This window comes from Oncorhynchus tshawytscha, linkage group LG04 (genome assembly GCF_018296145.1).
Source record: "Oncorhynchus tshawytscha isolate Ot180627B linkage group LG04, Otsh_v2.0, whole genome shotgun sequence".
NCBI classification, from domain to species: Eukaryota; Metazoa; Chordata; class Actinopteri; order Salmoniformes; family Salmonidae; genus Oncorhynchus; species Oncorhynchus tshawytscha.
This window is the reverse complement of record NC_056432.1, coordinates 24350243-24373001: the sequence shown is the minus strand read 5'-3', so window position 1 is coordinate 24373001 and position 22759 is coordinate 24350243. Positions and strand designations below refer to the sequence as shown.

General features: G+C 44.4%; 4 protein-coding genes across 4 annotated transcripts; 2 read left to right on the top strand and 2 right to left on the bottom strand.

Annotated features, from left to right (window-relative positions):
- Window positions 1-1007: 1007 nt before the first annotated feature.
- On the bottom strand, window positions 1008-3377 carry LOC112248369 (coiled-coil domain-containing protein 157). The gene is made up of 6 exons (XM_024417327.2): window positions 3222-3377; window positions 2877-3053; window positions 2534-2702; window positions 2157-2308; window positions 1860-1957; window positions 1008-1689 (listed from the first exon to the last, which is right to left on the bottom strand). The coding sequence occupies exons 1-6, from the start codon at window positions 3351-3353 to the stop codon at window positions 1434-1436; spliced, it is 984 nt and encodes a 327-aa protein (XP_024273095.2). The 5' UTR covers window positions 3354-3377; the 3' UTR covers window positions 1008-1433.
- Window positions 3377-5214, bottom strand: LOC121846353 (coiled-coil domain-containing protein 157-like). The gene is made up of 4 exons (XM_042320508.1): window positions 4819-5214; window positions 4561-4717; window positions 3723-4470; window positions 3377-3584 (listed from the first exon to the last, which is right to left on the bottom strand). The coding sequence occupies exons 1-4, from the start codon at window positions 5064-5066 to the stop codon at window positions 3385-3387; spliced, it is 1353 nt and encodes a 450-aa protein (XP_042176442.1). The 5' UTR covers window positions 5067-5214; the 3' UTR covers window positions 3377-3384.
- A 49-nt stretch (window positions 5215-5263) lies between these two features.
- On the top strand, window positions 5264-14289 carry LOC112248368 (splicing factor 3A subunit 1). Its single transcript, XM_024417325.2, is given in 16 exon segments — window positions 5264-5483; window positions 9673-9782; window positions 9880-10087; window positions 10212-10469; window positions 10833-10907; window positions 11015-11165; window positions 11297-11496; window positions 11669-11783; window positions 11923-12230; window positions 12389-12640; window positions 12748-12955; window positions 13112-13132; window positions 13135-13265; window positions 13426-13527; window positions 13663-13734; window positions 13835-14289. Coding segments are annotated over 16 exon segments (2361 nt in total). The 5' UTR covers window positions 5264-5435; the 3' UTR covers window positions 13937-14289.
- Window positions 14290-14416: 127 nt separating this feature from the next.
- On the top strand, window positions 14417-22527 carry LOC112248370 (TBC1 domain family member 10A). Its single transcript, XM_024417328.2, has 9 exons — window positions 14417-15166; window positions 17272-17371; window positions 18589-18696; window positions 18783-18889; window positions 19031-19145; window positions 19396-19461; window positions 19587-19776; window positions 19988-20142; window positions 20806-22527. The coding sequence occupies exons 1-9, from the start codon at window positions 14985-14987 to the stop codon at window positions 21619-21621; spliced, it is 1839 nt and encodes a 612-aa protein (XP_024273096.2). The 5' UTR covers window positions 14417-14984; the 3' UTR covers window positions 21622-22527.
- The last annotated feature ends 232 nt before the right edge of the window (window positions 22528-22759 follow it).

Genomic DNA, 22759 nt, shown 5'->3' with positions numbered 1-22759 from the left:
GGAAATGATGTAAATATATCACTAGCCACTTTAAACAATGCTACCTTATATAATGTTACTTACCCTACATTGTTCATCTCATATGCATACGTTGATACTGTACTCTATATCATCGACTGCATCCTTATGTAATACATGTATCACTAGCCACTTTAACTATGCCACTTGGTTTACATACTTATCTCATATGTATATACTGTACTCGATATCATCTACTGTATCTTGCCTATGCTGCTCTGTACCATCACTCATTCATATATCCTTATGTACATATTCTTTATCCCCTTACACTGTGTATGACAGTAGTTTTTTTGTGTTGTTTTTTTTTGGAATTGTTAGTTAGATTACTTGCTCGTTATTACTGCATTGTCGGAACTAGAAGCACAAGCATTTCGCTACACTCGCATTAACATCTGCTAACCATGTGTATGTGACAAATAAAATTTGATTTGATTTGATTTTGATTTGATTTAATCACATCAGTAATGTTAGTTAGTCATATCAGAGCTGTAGCTCCGCCCACCGGTGAAGTGGAGCAGAGCATGCTGGACGATCTCCAGCTCAGAGATCAGCTCGAGAGTAGTCAAGTTAGAGAAAGTTCCAGCCATCCTTGTCTCTTCCCACCAGTTAGCTTTCAATGTGTTAGCCAAGGCCAGTGTGTGTCCTTGTTGACATACCACACAAACACACACACACTTTGGTTGAAGCAAGTTGCCAGATCACTAAGTGCCTTAGCCCATCCATACTACATACACTGTGCGGTGCAGTTTCGTGCCTGTGCATCTTCAGCGTTATTTAACCACCTCAACTGGAATCCTACCTGTCTGTCATCTGTGCCCTTACCTTCACACGGTAGCGAACACATAAAGTAAAACCTAACCTAAAGAATATACAGTCCACCAAGTCCTCACTTACAAGTTAACTACATCCAAACTACTTTGTGATAAATTATCATATCTAAATTTGAAATGTCATAGACGACAAATTGCAAGAACAGATCACTCTAGTCAGATGTTAACAGAATTTGTAATTTAGCCAATTAAACACAAACTGTGTTTCAAGTGAGAATTAGGAAGGTCTGATGCACTGATGCACAACATGCACTACTCCCCAACACTGGATTCAGTGCAGAAAAATGATTAACACAACAGTTCAAGAAATAAAAAACATGACACCACAGTTGTATTGTGTATGATTGCAAATTAATTTTCAGGTGAATAGTGACTTCAAGCCAGATCAATGTTGACAAAGATCCTGAACTCTACAGCTTAGCTGTATTGTTTCTCTGCCCAAATCATCTGTGTCTTATCACAGTCTCCTTATGGAGATGCCTGACATACACTTTAAACAACAGCCTCTTTCAGCCCCCACCTCTTTGAGCATTGTTATGCTCCAAAAATTGTCACCATGAGGTTGATCACCAAGTGCTGGATTCACTTCTTCCTCTGGTGCATGCAAACAGAGCGGGTTCTGGATGCCTGGCGAATCCTTGTGTAGGTTCTGGCTGCACTGGTGTCTGGGGAGAGCCGGAGGGTCTGCTGGTGCACCAGAGATGTAGTGGAGGGGGCAGAGAGTGACGAGGTAGCGGTGGACAAGTGATCCCGAGGCCTCATCTCCATAGGGACGGCCCCTTCATCTGCTCCCTTCTTCCTCACTCCATGTTTCAACAATCCTGCACTGGAGGTCTGACTGGGATGGACAGAATGAGAGAACAGATGAAGAGTCTGTCAAGATGTATTTATGAAAACACTACTAGAATGAATAATACACCCTGCATGCTAAGGTAGGATTCCATTTTTGTTGTCCCTGTATTATCTGCAAACATAAATGGATATGTTCTTTATGTGGTGTTGACTTACAAAGGGCTGTGTTGTACATAGGGGGTGGGTTTTAGCTGGCTCTCGCTGGGTGTGTCAGGCAGAGACTGGGTGAATCCACAGCTGCTGGGGCAGGTAATCTGTAGAGATTGCAATGTGTTTAATGTTTACAACTGCCCTTATCATTGTTCAAATCAAATCAGGTGTATTCAATGGATCACAACATGCAGTAGTTCTCCAGCAGCAGTTTTGAAGTATTAGCCCCTTAGCCCCTTTCATCAGTTTCCATGGTCAACACACTTTACACTAAAGGAGTAGAACTGTCCCCTGGACTCCTACCTTGGACTCCACCATGGAGGCCCCTAGTTGGGCTCTATCCCTCAGTTTCACCAGGCTACTGTGCAGGGTGCTATTCTCCTGCTCCAGAACCCTAATCCGAACATAGTTAGCCTGTAACTGTTGCTCCATATCCCCCAACACATCCCCTGTGCCTGAGACAGAGTCAAGTCTTAGATTAGAATATGCACAGAGCTGTGACAGGCAGCTTGACATGGTGATAGCATAGTCAACATACTGTAATTGTAACCAGGTCTGTGTGGTAACTATTCAAAACCAAATGTAAGTAAACCCACACTGGCAAACAATACAGAAGTCAACAAAGTCAACATGGTGGGTCAACACGGAAAACACTGGGTTATTTAGGGAAATTAGCATACTCTGTGGAGATCCCTGAGGCAGGGGGTTGAGCTCTGGGAACGCCACCAGCAGCCTCTCCCTCTGGGCTAACTCCTGCACCTCTCCTCTCAACTGATTCACACTGTCTTTCAGCTCACTCACGTGACTTTCCAGTCTCTGCTTCTCCTGCTGAAGCTCAGAACACAAGGCCTCAGGGAATGCAGAGGCAAGGCAGTTAGTTATACACAAATGATTGTTCTTTGGAAATGAAATAAGGTAATATATATGCTATGCTGAAATATGTATCTGCCCAATGTATGCAAGCAGCACTATAAAATGAACTATATGAAACATTGCATTGCGGGCTGTCAGGTAGTAATATACCTGTTCTTGGGTGAGCTGGGTTTCAAGTTGGTCCTTCTCCTCTGAGATGTGTGTCAGTCGTTCTTGTAGGTCTGTCTGTCGGTCCTCACTCTTCCCCAACTGTTCCTGAAGCTCCTCACACTCCTGGTCCAGAGCATCCACTCGCTCCAGCAGAGACCTCTGCTTGGCCTGCAGTGACTGTGGAAGACACAGAGTGAGACTGTGCAGTAACAACTCACTTAATTAAAAGACACAAATCAGTGTTTTTAGATGAAGTCTTTAAAACATTTACTAGTACTGCCCCAGGTCTGGTTTTCAAGACTGCCCCCATGAGTACCCAACTCCATACATGGTTGTTATACTGACCTCCTGTTGGCGACAAGCATTCTGGTACTTGGATTTCTCCTTGTCAAGTAAGAGCTGAGTAGTGGACAGTTGAGCCTCCAGCACTTGTGTCTTCTCCTCTAATTTACTCCGTGCCTCTTCCTCTACCTGCATGGTCTTCACTTCCTGATGTAGCTCATCTCTCTCACACTCTGACAAAGAAAGGACAATGTTTCGCAGTTTTTCTGTTCACAACAATTAGATAACTTGGGCTCTCTCCTTCTGCTCCTAAAACATCAGACATGGGGTGGGGGTGTATGTCCTTACCAAGTTTGTGTAACCTTTCTTTTTGCAAACTAATCCCTGCCTTCAGTTTGGAGTTGCTATCCTCCAGGGACACGGTGCCTAAAAGGGACACATTTATATTGTGAATATGATGAAAGCACCTTTACTCTTGAAATGTTCTATTATTTTGTCTCCCTTCAAATATATTGTTGTCAGCAAGGTTTCCTCTCTGTCCTCACTTGTTGAGTACTACTGTACCTTTCCTTAGCTCCTCATGTTCTTCCTGCAGTCTCCTCTCTGTCTCCTCCCTGGATACCTGGGCCTCCTGCAGTTTTTGCTCCAGCTGTTTTTTGCCGGCTTGGTGTGTTGCCCTTTCACGCTTCAGTTCCTCTTGTGCTCTACCCAGCTGAGCCCTGAACTCCTCCCGTTCCCTTTCCGCTGCCTGAAGGCTGTTTCTGAGAGGCTGCACTGTGGACCGCACCTCCAGCAGATGCTTACCCACCCGGCCCATGTCCCTGCGCTGCTCTATGGACCACTGGGACACATCTCCTGCAGTCAGACGGCCCTGCTCCAGGGTGTCATCCACAGCCACCAGAAGGCGCTGCAGAGAGGAGGGAAGGCCCTCACTCCGACACAGCTCCACAAGAGCATCACCAGTCTCCCTCAAACTGGACTGGACCTGAGCACAGGCATCACAGGGGACAAGGGATGACACTACTGTCTGGCAACTTACATTACGAGTGTCCGTGGATATAAGGGGAAGGCAGGAGGGGATGCTGCTTGCTGTTCTGTGAGTGGGGCAGGAGAGGGAGCCATTTAATATTTTCTGTGGAAGACACAATGGAGTGCTTGCCGCTGTTCTTGAGGTACAGTGCTGAGACACTATTGATGGAGACTGTGGACAAAGATCACTTTTTGTGTTCAGAAGTGAGGATTCTGAAGAAAAAGTTGTATTTTCCTCACATTTTGGAGTTTTGATCACTTCTTGAATATCTTGCTTCATGCACTGAATAAGAGAGGGAAACAACATGGTCATAAGATATGCATTTAGCTATTGTATGTGAAAAATAAACACCAGGTGTGCTTTAAAACTCACCGCCCTCAGGTTGCCAACCTGGATCAAGTTATTCCAATAGTGTCTGACTACAAGGCCAATTGATACACATGGACCTTTTTGCTGAATGTGTTCTCTCTTCTGTCCTAACTTCAACTGCTCTGCATGGGCATTGAAACTTTGCAGCAGGAGCAGCAATCTAGGGGAAATAAATGGATTACAGTCATGTATAATCATTTCCAACTATTCCCTATAGCCACATCAGATCTTTACAATAAGCCATAATGTACAATAACTTACCTGTCAATCACCAACTCCAGCAAAACAATATGTGAATGCTGATTGAATTCCTCTTCCCCATCAACAAAGTCGTATTGTTCCAATAGCGACACCAGGTCCAGATTGCAAGAAAGCTTATCTGGGAACTTCCAGGAGGGGAATCGAACTGGGCCTGTCCGAGAGAAGACATCGAGAACAGCACCTTGAAGATCTATTAAATCTCTCCGGAGACTTTCAACGCAGTCCTGACGTCCTAAGAGATGTGTCATATTGACAAGCCTTAGTATCTTGCACTCTTTCTCTCATGGATTGTCTCGAGGCACTTGTTGTTGTTGTGCCTTCAGGAAGATGATGTGACAGAGAGCAGTGCTGAGTTGGATGTTGTCACTTTATTTCCATAGCGACCTGGTTGTAGAACTGCAAATCCCACAATGCTTAGATGTGTTTCCGGAAGTAAAATACCTCCATTCTGGGCAGGTCAACTGACGAACAACGGTCCTATTTGGAAATAGTTTTGTGCAATTAAATCAGTTTCTAGACAAACGCTATAGTACCACAACAAGTAGTGTAATTGTGAAGAGAACGAACCTCACTTTTTACGTTTTAACAGATAAGCCAAGCAAGGAATTAACGCAGCCATGCCGCCCGGGCCTGTACAAATTGTTCAACTGGAGCCCAACAACAGGGTAAGATCTGGTACATTCAATCTATCTTTATCAAATCAAAGTGTATTGGTCGCATACACAATTTAGCAGATGTTATAGCGGGAACCGCGTAATGCTTATGTTACTGCTCCTAACAATGCATTACAATGTCAATCGAGTACACAAACATAATACTAAATAAATAAATATCAAGAAACTTCTGCACTAATCTAGCTACGTTAGCTAATCAACAACCCAAATAGCACTAACATTAATCCGAATGGAATCAATAAGCATGTACACCGGATGAGTTTACACCATTGTACTAAGAATGGTACTGGTATGAACAGCAGTAGATGAGTTTGACAGGAGACATTCTCCAATCCCAGCAAGCAGTCATTCAACTTGCCATTCACCAGCTTTTCAAGTTTAATAATGTAAAAATACGTTCGGTACTTACCAAAGAGTTTTGCTGAGCAACTCCTGCCGTCCCGGCTGGTACTTCCAAAAAGTAAAACATATATATATGCAATTTGGGTTGTTATATATATATATATATATATATCTCAAATAAGTCTAAATAAAAAGTGACATGCAACCGAAAAAATGCCTTGTCTGGAAATAATCTATTGTTTAACTAAAGTATTGTTTTTTAGCAAGTGCGCATGCACCTCTGTATCTCCTGCGGTATTATAAATGTAATTAAAATACACGAAGGCTTTTATAGAAATATTACAATCACTGTAAAAACACTGTATTGACTAGTTAATCTACTTACATTAAATATTATTGCATTCTGTGTAGAGCTAGTGAAACAACCGATTGATATGATGTTCATATGCTCAGTAGTGGAAAAAGTACGCAATTGTCATACTTGAGTAAAAGTAAAGGTACCTTAACAGAAAATGACTCAAGTGAAAGTTACCCAGTAAAATACTGCTTGGAGTAAAAGTCTAAAAGTATCTGGTTTTAAATGTACTTAAGTACAGTGGTAGACACAGTTCTCAATTGTCAAACTTCAGTAAAAGTAAATGCTATACATGAAATTCCTTATATTAAGCAAACCAGATGGCACCATTTGCATGTTATTTTTTTATTACAGACAGCGGCAAATCAAATTGTATTTGTCACATACACATGGCTCCACTACAACTACCTTATACACACAAGTGTAAAGGGATAAAGAATATGTACATAAAGATATATGAATGAGTGATGGTACAGAACGGCATAGGCAAGATACAGTAGATGGTATCGAGTACAGTATATACATATGAGATGAGTAATGCAGGGTATGTAAACATTATATTAAGTGGCATTGTTTAAAGTGGCTAGTGATACATTTTTTTACATACATTTTCCATTATTAATGTGGCTGGAGTTGAGTCAGTATGTTGTCAGCAGCCACTCAATGTTAGTGGTGTCTGTTTAACAGTCTGATGGCCTTGAGATAGAAGCTGTTTTTCAGTCTCTCGGTCCCTGCTTTGATGCACCTGTACTGACCTTGCCTCTGGATGATAGCGGGGTGAACAGGCAGTGGCTCGGGTGGTTGTTGTCCTTGATGATTTTTATGGCCATCCTGTGACATCGGGTGGTATAGGTGTCCTGGAGGGCAGGTAGTTTGCCCCCGGTGATGCGTTGTGCAGACCTCACTACCCTCTGGAGAGCCTTACGGTTGTGGGCGGAACAGTTGCCATACCGGGCGGTGATACAGCCCGACAGGATGCTCTCGATTGTGCATCTGTAAAAAGTTTGAGTGCTTTTGGTGACAAGCCAAATTTCTTCAGCCTCTTGAGGTTGAAGAGGCGCTGCTGCGCCTTCTTCACCACGCTGTCTGTGTGGGTGGACCAATTCAGTTTGTCCGTGATGTGTACGCCGAGAAACTTAAAACTTTCTACCCTCTCCACTACTGTCCCGTTGATGTGGATAGGGGGGTGCTCCCTCTGCTGTTTCCTGAAGTCCACGATCATCTCCTTTGTTTTGTTGACATTGAGTGTGAGGTTATTTTCCTGACATCACACTCTGAGGGCCCTCACCTCCTCCCTGTTGGCCGTCTCGTCGTTGTTGGTAATCAAGCCTACCACTGTAGTGTCGGCCGCAAACTTGATGATTGAGTTGGAGGCGTGCATGACCACGCAGTCGTGGGTGAACAGGGAGTACAGAAGAGGGCTCAGAAGGCACCCTTGTGGGGCCCCAGTGTTGAGGATCAGTGGGGTGGAGATGTTGTTACCTACCCTCACCACCTGGGGGCGGCCCGTCAGGAAGTCCAGTACCCAGTTGCACAGGGCGGGGTCGAGACCCAGGGCCTCGAGCTTGATGACGAGTTTGGAGGGTACTATGGTGTTAAATGCTGAGCTGTAGTCGATGAACAGCATTCTCACATAGGTCTTCCTCTTGTCCAGATGGATTAGGGCCGTGTGCAGTGTGGTTGCGAATGCGTCGTCTGTGTACCTATTGGGGCGGTAAGCAAATTGGAGTGGGTCTAGTGTGTCAGGTAGGGTGGAGATGACATGGTCCTTGACTAGTCTCTCAAAGCACTTCATGATGACGGAAGTGAGTGCTACGGGGTGGTAGTCGTTTAGCTCAGTTACCTTAGCTTTCTTGGGAACAGGAACAATGGTGGCCCTCTTGAAGCATGTGGGAACAGCAGACTGGGATAAGGATTGATTGAATATGTCTGTAAACACACCAGCCAGCTGGTCTGCGCATGCTCTGAGGACGCAGCTGGGGATGCCGTCTGGGCCTGCTGCCTTGCGTGGGTTAACACGTTTAAATGTTTTACTCACGTCGGCTGCAGTGAAGGAGAGTCCGCAGGTTTTGGTAGCGGGCCGTGTCAGTGGCACTGTATTGTCCTCAAAGCGAGCCAAAAAGTTGTTTAGTCTGTCTGGGAGCAAGACGTCGTGGTCCGCGACGGCTGGCTTTCTTTTTGTAATCCGTGATTGACTGTAGACCCTGCCACACTGCCACATACCTCTTGTGTCTGAGCCGTTGAATTGCGACTCTACTTTGTCTCTATACTGACGCTTAGCTTGTTTGATTGCCTTGCAGAGGGAATAGCTGCACTGTTTGTATTATGTCATGTTTCCGGTCACCTTGCCCTGGTTAAAAGCAGTGGTTCGCGCTTTCAGTTTTGCGCGAATGCTGCCATCAATCCACGGTTTCTGGTTTTAATAGTTGCTGTGGGTATGACATCACCAATGCACTTGCTAATGAACTCGCTCACCGAATCAGCGTATTCGTCAATGTTGTTGTTGGACGCAATGCAGAACTTATCCCAATCCACTTGATCAAAGCAATCTTGAAGCGTGGAATCAGATTGTTCGGACCAGCGTTGAACAGACCTGAGAGCGGGAGCTTCCGTTTTAGTCTCTGTCTATAGGCTGGGAGCAACAAAATGGAGTCGTGGTCTGCTTTTCCGAAAGGAGTGCGGGGGAGGGCCTTATATGCGTCGCGAAAGTTAGAATAACAATGATCCAGGGTTTTACCAGCCCTGGTAGCACAATCGATATGCTGATAGAATTTAGGGAGTCTTGTTTTCAGATTAGCCTTGTTAAAATCCCTAGCTACAATGAATGCAGCCTCAGGATATGTGATTTCCAGTTTACATAGAGTCAAATAAAGTTTTGTTTTGCTAACACAGTATTTGTGTTTCGTGAGTCCGCAAGATCAGAAGCAGTAGGGATGACAACGCGTTATATTGACAGGAGCCATAATTCTGTCCTGCTTTAGCATTCAAAATGTAACGAGTACTTTTAGGTGTCAGGGAAAATGTATGGAGTAAAAAGTACATAATTTTCTTTAGGAATGTAGTGGAGTAAAAGTAGAAGTTGTCAAATATAAATGGTAAAGTACAGATACCCCAAAAAACTACTTAAGTAGTACTTAAAGTATTTTTACTTAAGTACTTTACACCACTGCATATGCTGTGATAAAATCAATTACCTTTCCTGCTGCTGGATCAGCCGACCTGTGCAAGGCAGCAGAAAGGAAGGGGTGAACCTCTTGCCAAAATCTGTCTAAAATAAGCCTAATGTGTTTTCTATGGGCTTATTTTGGACCTAAGTTTGTTGCCCGCCTTTGGGACGATGACTCATGTTTAGATTGGAGACATGATCATCTCATTATATATACATCTCTCTAATAAGTCAGGTAGCCTCGGATGCCTCAACATGACAATATTTGTAAAGCCTCACGAGACAGGTAATTTCTGCAATATATATTGTTTCAACAGGCAGATGAGTCAACAGAGGAAACCCCAGCAACGAAACCCATAGTTGGGATCATCTATCCACCTCCTGAGGTCCGAAACATCGTCGACAAGACTGCCAGTTTTGTAGCCAGGTTGGTTTTTCAGTATCATTCTCAGTCGTGTTTTTATAAAATTGTATGACCTCATATTGCAATGGTCATGCATCCTTTTCCTTCCACTAATTCTCAGGAATGGACCAGAGTTCGAGGCAAGGATCCGTCAGAATGAGATCAACAACCCAAAGTTCAACTTCCTGAACCCCAACGACCCATACCATGCTTACTACCGCCACAAAGTCAATGAATTCAAGGAGGGCAAGGGCCAGGAGCCGTCTGCGGCCGTACCAAAGGTCATGCAGCAGCAGGCCCTGCAGAACTCACAGCAGCTTCCTCAAAAGGTGTGCCTTCCTAGGCATTCGCTGGTTTTTTATCTATCGATTTAGAAATCACTGATTGTCATTACACTGATTACATTGATGCCTAAAAAGAGCTATTCTAAGTTATGGTTTCCTTTACCGGTAGGTGCAGGCCCAGGTGATTCATGAGACAGTGGTGCCAAAGGAGCCTCCACCTGAGTTTGAGTTCATTGCTGACCCTCCTTCAATCTCAGCATTCGACCTGGATGTTGTCAAGCTGACCGCCCAGTTTGTTGCTCGCAACGGGCGCCAGTTCCTCACACAGCTTATGCAGAAAGAACAGCGAAACTACCAGTTTGACTTCCTGCGACCTCAACACAGCCTCTTCAACTACTTCACCAAGCTGGTGGAGCAGTACACTAAGGTACAGCGTCATACCAATTATTCTTGATTGTGGCATATACCTTGTTGAAATATATCATTACATTTTATTTTTATTTTTTAACCTTTATTTAACTAGGCAAGTCAGTTAAGAACAAATTCCTATTTTCAATGACGGCCTAGGAACAGTGGGTTAACTGCCTTGTTCAGGGGCAGAACGACAGATTTTTACCTTGTCGGCTCGGGGATTCGATCTTGCACCCTTTCGGATACAAGTCCAACGCTCTAACCACTGGGCTACCTGCCGCCCATCATACAATAATTTGGCTTGTTTGTAGGATAACATGTCTTCAGCTGGTTGTGTTGTGATGCCCCCTGTGTTTTTCTTGGGTCTTTTCCCACCTAGATTCTGATCCCTCCCAAGGGACTTCTGATAAAGCTGAAAAGAGAGTCTGAGAACCCCAGGGAGGTGCTGGACCAGGTATGTCCTTGAAGCTTTGATGTCGGGTTTACAGACCATAAGCTCTTGAAATGGCCATAGTCTATAATTCCATGCATTAACAGTTTATCGCCTGGCTTTACCAACAGGTGAGGTACCGTGTTGAATGGGCGAAGTTCCAGGAGCGTGAAAGGAAGAAGGAGGAGGAGGAGCGGGAGAAAGAACGTGTGTCCTACGCCCAAATTGACTGGCATGACTTTGTAGTGGTGGAGACCGTGGACTTTCAGCCTAATGAACAAGGTAGAGAAATGAACTGTCAGCCAGACAAATTAATATGAATAGATAGTTCATTTTCGGTTCCTGAGAGATTGTTTTCCACCGCCTGTGTCACTAGTTTTGTAATGATGGTGTTATGACTTGTGTTCCAACAGGCCACTTCCCCCCACCCACCACACCTGAGGAGCTGGGAGCTCGCATCCTGACCCAGGAGCGTTATGACAAGTTTGGAGAGAGTGAGGAGGTGGAGATGGAGGTTGAAAGTGAGGATGAGGAGGACGATGAGCGGGAGGAGCGGGATGATGGGCGTCCCACACAGCCTGATCAGGACACACAGCTGCAAGACATGGATGAGGTTAGTAGACAGACCTGTTTCAGTATACACACACAACAGTAGGATGTCATTAACTTATTAGCTTATTACTCCTTAACAGAGTTACTGATTGAACATTAATGTAATATTACTATTATTAGGAAATAGTGTAATCAATGTAGAGTCACATGAGTCTTTGATGCCTTCTGCCCAGGGTTCTGATGACGAGGAAGATGGCAAGGCACCATTGCCCCCAGACAACCCCATGCCACCCCCACTGCCCCCTACTCCAGACCAGGTCATTATCCGCAAGGACTATGACCCCAAAGGTGAGAGAGATTCCATCATCAGGACCTAAACACCCCTTATGCTAGATGTTTTAATATCATGTATGACAATAAAGGTCAGGAAAATACATGCATGTTCTTCATTTGCCCTTACATTTGATACATTTTTCTTGCCCTGTAGCCTCCAAGCCACAGCCTCCAGCCAAGACTCTGGATGAGTACCTCATCTCTCCCATCACGGGTGAGAGGATCCAAGCCAGTAAGATGCAGGAGCACATGCGCATTGGGCTACTGGATCCCCGCTGGCTGGAGCAGAGGGACCGGGGCATCAGAGAGAGGCAAATCGAGGACGAGGTTTACGCCCCTGGCATGGACATTGAGAGCAGCCTGAAACAGTTGGCTGAGAGGCGTACTGATATCTTTGGTGTGGAGGAGACAGCCATCGGTAAGAAGATTGGAGAAGAGGAGATCCAGAAGCCTGAGGAGAAGGTGAGTGCAAGTGGAGAGGGAATAGCCATTTCTTTTCTTTTTGTGTAAAATAAATGTCTAAGAGGAATTGATTACTAGTCATTAGGTTATAATCTCTAACTTAATTTCGTTGTCATTATGTGGTCAGAGTTTTTACTTAACGCACCTTCCTTCCTTAGGTGACCTGGGATGGGCACTCTGGCAGCATGGCGCGTACTCAGCAAGCAGCACAGGCCAACATCACCCTACAGGAGCAAATTGAGGCCATTCACAAGGCCAAGGGACTGGTGCAGGAGGATGAAAGCAAAGAGAAGATTGGACCGAGCAAGCCTGAGCTTTACCATCATCATCAATCACCCCTCATCTCCTCTGCCCCCCTTCTGCCCAAACCCAGCCCTCCAATGAACACGATGGCTCGGGCCCCTCCTTCCGCAAGTTGCTTTCTTGTTCAATAGAAGTGTTAAAGCATTTATTTTATGTAACATTAATTTGTCAATATATAAGGTTGACTGTCTATTCTTCCTTGTGAATCATGCAGATGCTGCCGCCTGTGCGCACCACTCTCCTGTCAGCTGTGCCTGTGATTCCACGGCCCCCCATGGCCCCTGTGCAGATGCGCCTGGCCCCAGGGCAGGTTCTAACACCCATGCCTCCCATGATGCATGCTCCCCGCATCAACGTGGTACCCATGCCCCAACCACCTCACATGATGGCCCCCAGACCACCCCCCATGGTGGTACCAACTTGTAAGAGATCCATTGCTATACTATTCCCACAGTGTTAAATACTTTGAAATCCAATGAATGACTTCAGAAATATGCAGTGCAACAAATTACTTTATTTACTATTTTTAAGCATGTTATTGATAGATTGACTGATTTGAAATCTTATTTCCTATCCAGCATTTGTCCCTGCCCCTCCTGTCCCGCAGCCCCCCGCCCTGACCCTCAGCCACCTTCCCACCCACCCCCACGCCATGATGATGAGCCTGTCACCAAGAAGATGAAGACAGAGGACAACCTTATACCAGAGGAGGATTTCCTCCGCATATACAAGGTTTGTTGGCCTATTAAATATCATGGACTAATGGCAAAATGCGGTAGTGTGAATGATCCACGGCTGTATTTTTATATGCCATGTTGGTCATCCTATGCTTGCTGTTGGTAGTTCTGTATATTGACATGTAAAGGTTATTCTACTGTATATTATTTTATAGGGTTCGGTGTCGGTCAAAGTACAAGTTCCCAACATGCAGGACAAGACGGAATGGAAGCTAAGTGGACAAGCGCTCAACTTCACTGTCCCACTCACAGATCAGGTATGTTAGTAGTTCACCTACCATTCCACTCTCCCTTTTACCAAAACAGTATATATTCTCATGAGTGCACGTCCATGAAGTCAAATTTTCTGGAATATTTCACATTTCTGAACTTCCCATTCTATCCCACCACAGGTATCTGTTATTAAAGTCAAAATCCATGAAGCCACTGGCATGCCAGCTGGAAAACAAAAGCTACAGTATGAGGTAAGCATTGTTGTTTCCATTTCAATAATTGTATGTGTAAATATAAACTGACATGACTGGTTATCATTGGAGTCATTTACATCTATCACTTCTATTACAGGGAATTTTCATCAAAGATTCCAACTCGCTGGCCTACTACAACATGAACAACGGTTCAGTCATACACCTGGCACTGAAGGAGAGAGGTGGGAGAAAGAAGTGAACATCCCCTCAACAGGTTTCTCTGCCATACACAGCCAGTTTGCGACATTTTGTAATTTACCCCCAAGTAATTATTATAATGTCCGAAAAATTGGGGTAAATGAGCAACTTTATCAGAGCAGCTCTTTCAAATTATTGATGTCCTTTGTTGGTCATACCAATTGTAAAGAATGCTTGAGGCGTAGTCTATAAATAACCTATAATTAGTTTTGGTTTCGTATTTTAAGCGTTGATTCTTTTCTAAATGTTAATTGTATTGTTTAAGGGGATTGTATGCATGCATGCAGGTGGTTTCTGTCCAGATTTTCCAGCCCATGTCAGTCCATCAAATAAAGTAATAAAATGTTACCATTATGTCATTTGAGTGGGTTCAGTATTTTGAATGTGGGCATACTGTCATGGTGTGCAACTGGGATATGCAGCTCAAAATATTGAGTAAGCAGATGTTCAAGAGAGTGAGGCAGCTGATGTGACTACCAATGGGGAACGCAAGTTGCAACCACTGCGCTAGATGAGAGCGCAGGCAGGACATCCGAACTTCTCAACTTGCCTTGACAAGGAAACAGAATACATGGACCAGGAGGAAGGAAGGAACGACACAAACTGTCTTTTAGCTTGCTTCACCAACATGACATAACCAACAAATGCACATTTGTGGTGAATTGTGCTACCTAGTTAGCTAGCTGGCTAACTTTCTAGCTAAATAATTCATTGCCACATTACAAGCTAGCTAGGCTAGCCAGATTCGTTTACGATCATTAACGCGCACACGGCAGCTAGCTGATGTTACTGTCTGAAAAGGCTGGGACGTCAACATCACACGGGAAAACGTGCGGTGTTTATTAACATTTCGCTCGCTCAGTTACGAATTTTGTTGTTAATAACTAGATGAATTAGCTAGCTAGCTACATACCAGACGATAGCTAGTCTTGACAGCTATCGTTAGCTAGCTACGTATTCCATGGCATCAGTTTTGTTTGTAAACGTTCGCCTGGTTACATACTGTTGGTTGTGACCGTGCCAAAGAAATAGATGTATTATTGAGAATCATGGCTAAAATAGAGAATGGTCGCCAGTCGGCCGACTCGAGAAGTATCAGGACCATTAGTAGCAGTCATATGGACGACGAGAGCTCCCTTGGCTCAGACTCCGAGATGAACGGCTTTACCAATGACAGGCACACTGATAAATATGGATTTATTGGAGGGGCGCAACAGTATTCAGAAGAATCGTAAGTAACGTTGGTGTTCTGCTCACATTGCCCCATATCATTTGTAAGCTTGCACACTCCTATAGTTACTTGGGTGTGTGAAATGTGTCTACATCAAATGTGTGTTTTTAAAGGGTTGTCTCTTCTCTAGTCCCATCTATGGAAAAATGCATGCCTCCAGTATCAACCTCCCAATTAATGTGAATGGGGCCATTTGGGGTGTACTTGGCATAAACGCACTGTTCTTACCGAATGTGACTTATTTCTCTAAGTTGTTTAAATACCCTGTACTATTTTAAGATATGTGAACCAATTTACTCAAACTGCGGACTAGCATAAAGTCTCTGTAAGCAGAGACCCTCCCTTGAAGCCACCAGTCTGTGCTGAAGTTCTGGGAAGGCCCCTGATTGTTTGTTTACATACAGTGTTTGGTCTTGCCTAGGATGATAAGAACCGAACACCCTGAAAGGGGGAACTGAGAATAAACCTATAGGTGTGAAGGGCGACGCTGACCAGCTTTATCATCTTAGTCTCCTTTCCTGTTCATCTCCCTCTTTTGTGGTGTCTTTGAATCACAATGCCTTATGGACACTGCCGTCATATTAACTTTTGGACTATGCAGCTGACAGCATGGGGACTCAAATGCTCCCTGTCATGATTGGAGGGACACCAGGCTTTGTTTTCCTGAGCACATTCTTCCTTGTACACTTGGTTCAGCACATGTTTTTCATGACTTTGACTTGTCTCTTTTCTTTTAATAGTTAGCTTACATTAAGTTTAAGTCTTAGGATGTAGGATGTACAATTACACATTGATTTTCTCAATGCACCCTTCTCCTTCCAAATAATTTAATATGTCAACAATATGTATTTTATTCCAATTTCCTCTTTTATGGTTTTGCCAGAGGCAACAAGAGGTACATCTCTCTAATTGTGAGAAGTCTTTGTTCTTGTGCTTATGTCCATGCCCTGCAGTGTAGCACACTGCAAATGGAAGGAATGAGTGAAATTTGTGCAAGCACTATCTGTCTGGGAGCTTCCTGTGTTCTGTAGTGTTGGCTGGCCTTGTGCCACATCTCTGGTGCCCCATTGTTGGAGTGCCTCTTCTGGCTCATGCTTTTATAGGAAGTGGGAGACAAAGATTTTTTTCTATGTGATGAACAAAATACTACTTAAGTACAGCAGAGTCTATTTATTTTCATTTGTGTAAGGTGGTAGGCAAACTGGCAAAGGAAGATACAAATATGTATCTTAGCTTTGGGGATTGGAGTGAATAGAATTACTGCTAGAATCCTTAATTGAAACAATAGGAAAGCGTTTCCCACCCCCATTTTTCTGAAAAGGGAAGAGATGGGGCTGGAGAAATGTAACCGCTCTCAAAAATTCATAGACAATACATGTGATATCATGTCCAGTCCTTGTATCCATAGCTCTGTTTTTACCAGGCTTTGAAGCTAAACAGTTCTTGTTTAAATTTGACTTTGTTTACTAACATTTGGGTAAACTATTTTGTGTTCTGATGAGGTACTACAGTTGAACTGAGCACATGAGGCATTTCTATGTTATATTCTTCAAGAATCAGTGGGTATAGATCAATCATTCAGAAGACAAAAAAATGGATGCAGCAACTAAGGCTTTAAGAGGAAAGAGGGTTGTCCAAATTTAAAGGCCTCTCTTTGAAGACTTCTTATATCCCATGATTACAAGGTTGTGCTGATGATTACATGCTGCTTGAGCGCCATCAAGCCAAGCTATAAGAAAACGTTAGGCCTATATATTTTCTCATGCTCAGTTCCATTTCTTGGATGGAGGCATGGAGCCAAACTTACCACATTATAGCATTACCTAATCTCTTTTCTGGTTCTGCACAAGGCCCACCCTGCCTGCGTACGTAGAGGGAAAATCAAATGCCTCTCAGATACCTGTTTTACCCTTTCCTCCCGCTGAATTTCTTATCTTTAATGCTTCAAAACCTGTTTATTTGCATTCTAGTTCTACACCTTTTTTTTATAAAACAATTTGAAACTCTAGAAAGCTATAACAGATTTTTATCAAATGAATTCTATCATTTTGCTTAGATTTAGGAAGTTCTAACACTTCCTCCTTGTTCTTCTGTCTCTCCCTCAGGGCTCAGGATGTCCCTCCAGAGGTGCTGAGGCAGCGAGAGGTCAAGTGGCTAGACATGCTGAGCAACTGGGACAAATGGATGGTCAAGAGACACAAAAAGGTCAGAGTTGTTGAGAGTTGGAACATTCATAGGGCTGACACAACTTAAATTGTTGCTGTGTCTAGACTGTTGTGACACTGTCTCTTACCATCTGGTGGTCTTAATTACACCTCAAATGATCCTAAATCAGTTCTTTCACAGTATGTGGCAACTCCTTATTATGTTATTAGCCAACCAGGGTCTAGTTAGTTCTTGCATCTTGATAGCACTCTGCCCTGGTTTTGTAAACCTAAGTATTGCTTCCATGCCATCCTCTGTCCAGGCATGTTGGGGGTTTGGGCTGTATTGTAATGGCTGCTACAGCACAGTTACTGTTAGAACAACAACACTGTTTTTGTTCCCTAATAATTCAGACAAGCCAGTGATTAACCTGCATGTCAGACACTGACTTGTTTGTTCCCCAGTAAACTTTAATGGTTGGAAGAAGTGTAAAGCTTTGGATAGTTTCCTTCATGGAGGTTGTTCAGGGCTTTTGCTTCTCAGGCCGGTTGGTTTCCATCTCAAGTTGCCTAGCCAGTTCTACCCGTGTGTCTAACGTTAACTATTAAAATTCAGCCTAATCGCAATTCCATGAGTCAGCAGCAGGGCATAACACAACCCATCCCTTTATTTCCCTCACCGACTCCATGTTGGAACACGTGACCGAGCAAGACTCTGGGTGGGGGTAACATCACATGACCCATCCCTGTAACAAAGTTAGGGTGGAGATTGCAGGTTTGACAGTGACTAGCTTGTTCTCACTGCAAACTCAAATATGCCTTGGTTAAGGGTATTACCACATGAATCGCACTGAAGTGCACGCACTTAAATAAACACAAAAATGATCAGTAAGCAATGTTTCCTCTGGCTGCTATGCTGGTTGATCCCAGAGTTCACTCAGGAGTCATAGTGTCTCTGTTTCCCCTTCTCTACTTTGTTGTTCCATGACTTCCTCCAATGGCTGTTCATACTCTTCTGGAAAGAGTGGCAGTAGCTTATGATCTCTGTAAAAAGAAATGGACTGAGTAGAAGTGTGAACGAGTTATTCAACTGAACGCATAGAGGATTGTATAGGTCCAACGGCTTGTTTTGTTTCCATGATTACAGGGTCCCTCCAGTTCAGTCAATGATACTGACTCTATAATGCTCTAGTATAACAACTCTCTTGTAATGCAGCTGGATTTTTACTGGAACAATTTTTGGTTGGTAATAAATACATTTCTCTGTCTCTTTAACAGGTGAGACTGCGGTGCCAGAAAGGAATCCCACCCTCACTGCGAGGCCGTGCTTGGCTCTACCTGTCAGGAGGAAAAGTGAAGAGGGAACAGAACCGGGGGAAGTTCGAGGTTGGTTATGTTCTTTCTCTTGCTCACGCTCTCTGTTTGTTTTTCCTGTGTGGGACTGAGGTTGATTCTCCCTAGTGTTGTTTCAGGAGCTGGACAGTCAGGCTGGAGACCCAAAAGAGCTGGATGTGATTGAGAAAGACCTGCACAGACAGTTCCCCTTCCATGAGATGTTTGTATCACGAGGGGGCCACGGGTTAGTTGTCTCACACAATAGGATCGTTTATCCTCACTCAGGGACTAATGTTTGACATTTAGTCTTGTCTGACCTTTGTCCTTGTGTGTGTTCATTGCTGTGTTCATGGGTTTGTGTGTGTGTGTTTGTTTACCCACACAGACAGAAGGACCTGTTCCGTGTTCTGAAGGCCTACACGCTGTACAGGCCAGAGGAGGGCTACTGTCAAGCCCAGGCCCCCATTGCTGCTGTGCTGCTCATGCACATGCCTGCTGAGGTGAGCCCTGTGCCTCTTGTACTCTGAACTGTGGTTCTCTCACAATGACTCCCTGACCTGTGGTTTAGCTAAGTGAATACTGCTCTCGACCAGCTTCCTTCCTTTTGTGACCCTAGTTACAATGGAATTGTTTATGTACGCTACACCTATAGCTAGCCTGCCGTAACTTTGTGCTTTAGTTTTGTTTCCCTCTAAAGGTATGGTTCCAGTCACAATTTCCTAACACCATCATCTGTATGTTTTTCCACAGGATGCATTCTGGGGGCTGGTCCAAATTTGTGAGAAGTACCTCCCTGGATACTACAGTGCAGGGCTGGTAAGACATGTACCCTTCACTAATGCACTACCAGATAAGGCCCATAGAGTAAGGTAGACCACACAATGTGTTTTGTTCTCCTGTCAGTATGAAACTACGTACTTCTCTCTCCTCTGTCCCTGCAGGAGGCCATCCAGTTAGATGGAGAGATCCTGTATGCTTTGACGCGGCGTGTCTCCCCCATAACCTACCGCCACCTGGAGAAACATAAAATAGAGCCCATTCTCTACATGACAGAGTGGTTCATGTGTGCCTTCTCCCGCACCCTGCCCTGGGCCTCAGTTCTCCGTGTCTGGGACATGTTCCTCTGTGACGGTTCGTTAGTTGCAGAAACTCCCACACAAACATCTGTCTTGGATTCATTCAGTTACAACCTCAAATTTATACACTGGAGATCGGCACTATTGTTGATCACCCATTGAGATAATCCGTAAAGTTCCGATGATGCTTGCAATTGTGGATGTTAAACTCTGGAATCATCCCTCATGTCCAGTTAGTGACTGTGTGACCTATTACCCCTCCCCAGGTGTGAAGATAATTTTCCGGGTGGGCCTGGTGCTGCTGAAGTGCATGCTGGGTACCCGTGAGAAGCTGAATGCGTGTCAGGGCCAGTATGAGACCATGGAGCTGCTGAGGACCATAGAGCCACGCTACATGCAGGAGGGCTTCCTCGTCCGGGAGGTAAGGGCTTCCTCGTCGGGGGAGGTAAGGGCTTCCTCGTCGGGGGAGGTAAGGGCTTCACTAGCATGGAGTCAACGACTATAGAGACACACAGGACTTACACAATAATAAACACTGGAGAAGTATCGTCTTCAAGCACACTGAAATACATCTAGCTGCTGAGTCCGGTTTTATAGAGATTAGAATGACACCCCTATTTTACCCAGAGTGGAAATATCATCTGTGCCTGGCTAAAGAGAACAATGGCTGTTCAGAAATGTAGTAATACAGTGGAAATGTAGAGTTCAGAGTGGAAGTTAAAGTGATTCACAGTTCTGACTGGTCAGTGTCTAGTCCCTCCCTGGCTTTGTGTGGGTGTCTCTTCACTTTGACAATAGCCTCTCTGATAGTGTTGACCATCCTCACTGTGAGTGACTATGAAGCTCCTTTAGCCTCAGGCAGTTTGACATTTACTAACAAGGTTAAGATAAGGACTGGAATGTCTCACCACCTAACAAACCTTTTCTCCTCTTGGCCATTAGCACTATACTTTTTGAATCACATTTCCTACAAGATAGCCTAAACCAATTGAGTATTTTCGTACATAAGTTTCCCAGCGTACTGCATGCCTATAATCTATCAGTGACCAGCAGTAACCTCTCTCTCTTTCTTCTCCTCCCTCAGGTTCTGGATGTGCCCATCTCAGAGCGGGACGTTGAGAGCGAGCACCATGTTCAGCTGAAGCGCTGGAGGAAGAACCGCGGTGAGCTGCACTGGAAGTCTCCTCCCAGAATGCACGGTGCCAGGGCTATCATGGCTTCGGAGCCTCCCAGTCGCCAGGACCTTCGTCAGAACCCCACCATCATCGTCGAGTCGCCCCTGCCTGCCCCTCAGCTGCAGAAGAGAGAGAAGAAGGGCAAAGAGGAGAAGAAGAGCATTAAGAAAGAAAGTATGAAGAAAACCCCTCCTGTCACGGAGATCCCCAACCCTTATAATTTACCTGGTGACCCTCAGCTTCCACTCAGAGATCCTCAGCTTCCACTCAGAGATCCTCAGCTTCCACTCAGAGATCCTCAGCTTCCACTCAGAGATCCTCAGCTTCCACTCAGAGATCCTCAGCTTCCACTCAGAGATCCTCTGCTTCCACTCAGAGATCCTCTGCTTCCACTCAGAGATCCTCTGCTTCCACTCAGAGATCCTCTGCTTCCACTCAGAGATCCTCTGCTTCCACTCAGAGATCCTCTGCCTCAGCTTCCACTCAGAGATCCTCAGCCTACTCTGAGAGACTCACCAGCACAGAAGCCCCTCGTCAATGACACACCCCTCCAAAACACACTTAAAGACTCTCACCTTCCCCAACAACCAGCCCTTAATGACCAACCAGCACTCAACGACCAACCAGTCTTTAACGACCAGTCTCTTCTCAAAGAGTCGCCCCTCCAGATGTCCAGACAGAGCCTGAGTAGCACAGAGGCAGATCATCAGGACACATACCTGTAGCTCTCGCTGTGGGCAGAAGGTGGAACTGCATGTGTGAAACTGGGCCTGATGGTGAGTGAGAAGAACTGGAACAACCCCTGTTTTATCCTGGACAGTTCTCATTCACTCACTCACTCACTCACTCTCAGGCCCTCTGCATGCCAACCAAGCCCTCTGTCTCTTTATCAGGCACTAGCACAGCTCAGCCATATACCAGCAACTGGGTGTACCATGGCTAATGTCACTGCAGCCCAACTATGGGCGACAATTGTATATTTTTCATATGATTTTTATTCTGCCTGCTTTTAAGACACCGTATTGCCTAGAGCAAGCACACAGTCAGCAGCATACACGAATGCATCACTGCCAAGTGTTATAATACTTTCATCCTTATGTTACCTCACCTTACCTTACCATGCTTCTTCACTCTGACTGTTACTGATGTGCAAGGGAGATGGTGTTCTTTGTGCAAGGGAGATAGTGTTCTTTGTGCAAGGGAGATAGTGTTCTTTGTGCAAGGGAGATAGTGTTCTTTGTGCAACGGAGACATGCTATTGATTTATTGGTTGTGTAGTTGTATACATAAAACAATCATCACCTAATAGACTATCTGATTCTAGGGTTTAACAAGAGACTTGATTAAATCAAACTGCCTTCATTCACACAAAATGGGAGTGTTTAAAATATATATATATATATAATCAAACCACCTGTGGTTTGTAGGTAATAGAAATTGGAAATGTTAACTTTTTTAAAACTAAGCTATACTACTATTGATACTTTTTAAATTTAATGTAAACACTTGCCATTTCATTTTGATTAATGCTTAAGAAAGAGCTGGGTAAATATTGTTTCAAGTCAGGTTGGTTGAGTCAAATTCCCAGTTGGCCTTATCGATAAGTAAAGAGCTTCCATCCTTCACCACCAGAGAGCAGTCTTGGTGTGTTTTCCTGTATATTCTGTTATCCCAGCTGCTAACTTCCCCTTCCTAAAAAGGAACTCTCTTGTCTCGAATTTACACTCATTACATGTCAATTCCATACTTAAAGGAACTTGCAAGCTTGTTTTACTATACAGTAAAAGGTGACATATGACATGTGCCTTGTACAACTTGTGTATAAATCTTCGACCCCTGTGGCTATCTATTGTCCCTGCCAGG

What these genes read in the sequence shown, in the direction of transcription:
- LOC112248369 (XM_024417327.2), bottom strand. Translation starts at nt 3,353, where the DNA reads ATGCAGGTAGAGGAAGAGGCACGGAGTAAATTAGAGGAGAAGACACAA. An exon ending in ATGCTTGTCGCCAACAGGAG is followed by an intron (nt 3,054 to 3,221) that starts GTCAGTATAACA and finishes TGTCTTCCACAG; the next exon opens with TCACTGCAGGCCAAGCAGAG. An exon ending in CCTCCATGGTGGAGTCCAAG is followed by an intron (nt 1,958 to 2,156) that starts GTAGGAGTCCAG and finishes CAATCTCTACAG; the next exon opens with ATTACCTGCCCCAGCAGCTG.
- LOC121846353 (XM_042320508.1), bottom strand. Translation starts at nt 5,066, where the DNA reads ATGACACATCTCTTAGGACGTCAGGACTGCGTTGAAAGTCTCCGGAGA. An exon ending in CTGGAGTTGGTGATTGACAG is followed by an intron (nt 4,718 to 4,818) that starts GTAAGTTATTGT and finishes TATTTCCCCTAG; the next exon opens with ATTGCTGCTCCTGCTGCAAA. An exon ending in AGGTTGGCAACCTGAGGGCG is followed by an intron (nt 4,471 to 4,560) that starts GTGAGTTTTAAA and finishes TCTCTTATTCAG; the next exon opens with TGCATGAAGCAAGATATTCA.
- LOC112248370 (XM_024417328.2), top strand. Translation starts at nt 14,985, where the DNA reads ATGGCTAAAATAGAGAATGGTCGCCAGTCGGCCGACTCGAGAAGTATC. An exon ending in TCATGCACATGCCTGCTGAG is followed by an intron (nt 19,146 to 19,395) that starts GTGAGCCCTGTG and finishes GTTTTTCCACAG; the next exon opens with GATGCATTCTGGGGGCTGGT. An exon ending in GATACTACAGTGCAGGGCTG is followed by an intron (nt 19,462 to 19,586) that starts GTAAGACATGTA and finishes CTGTCCCTGCAG; the next exon opens with GAGGCCATCCAGTTAGATGG.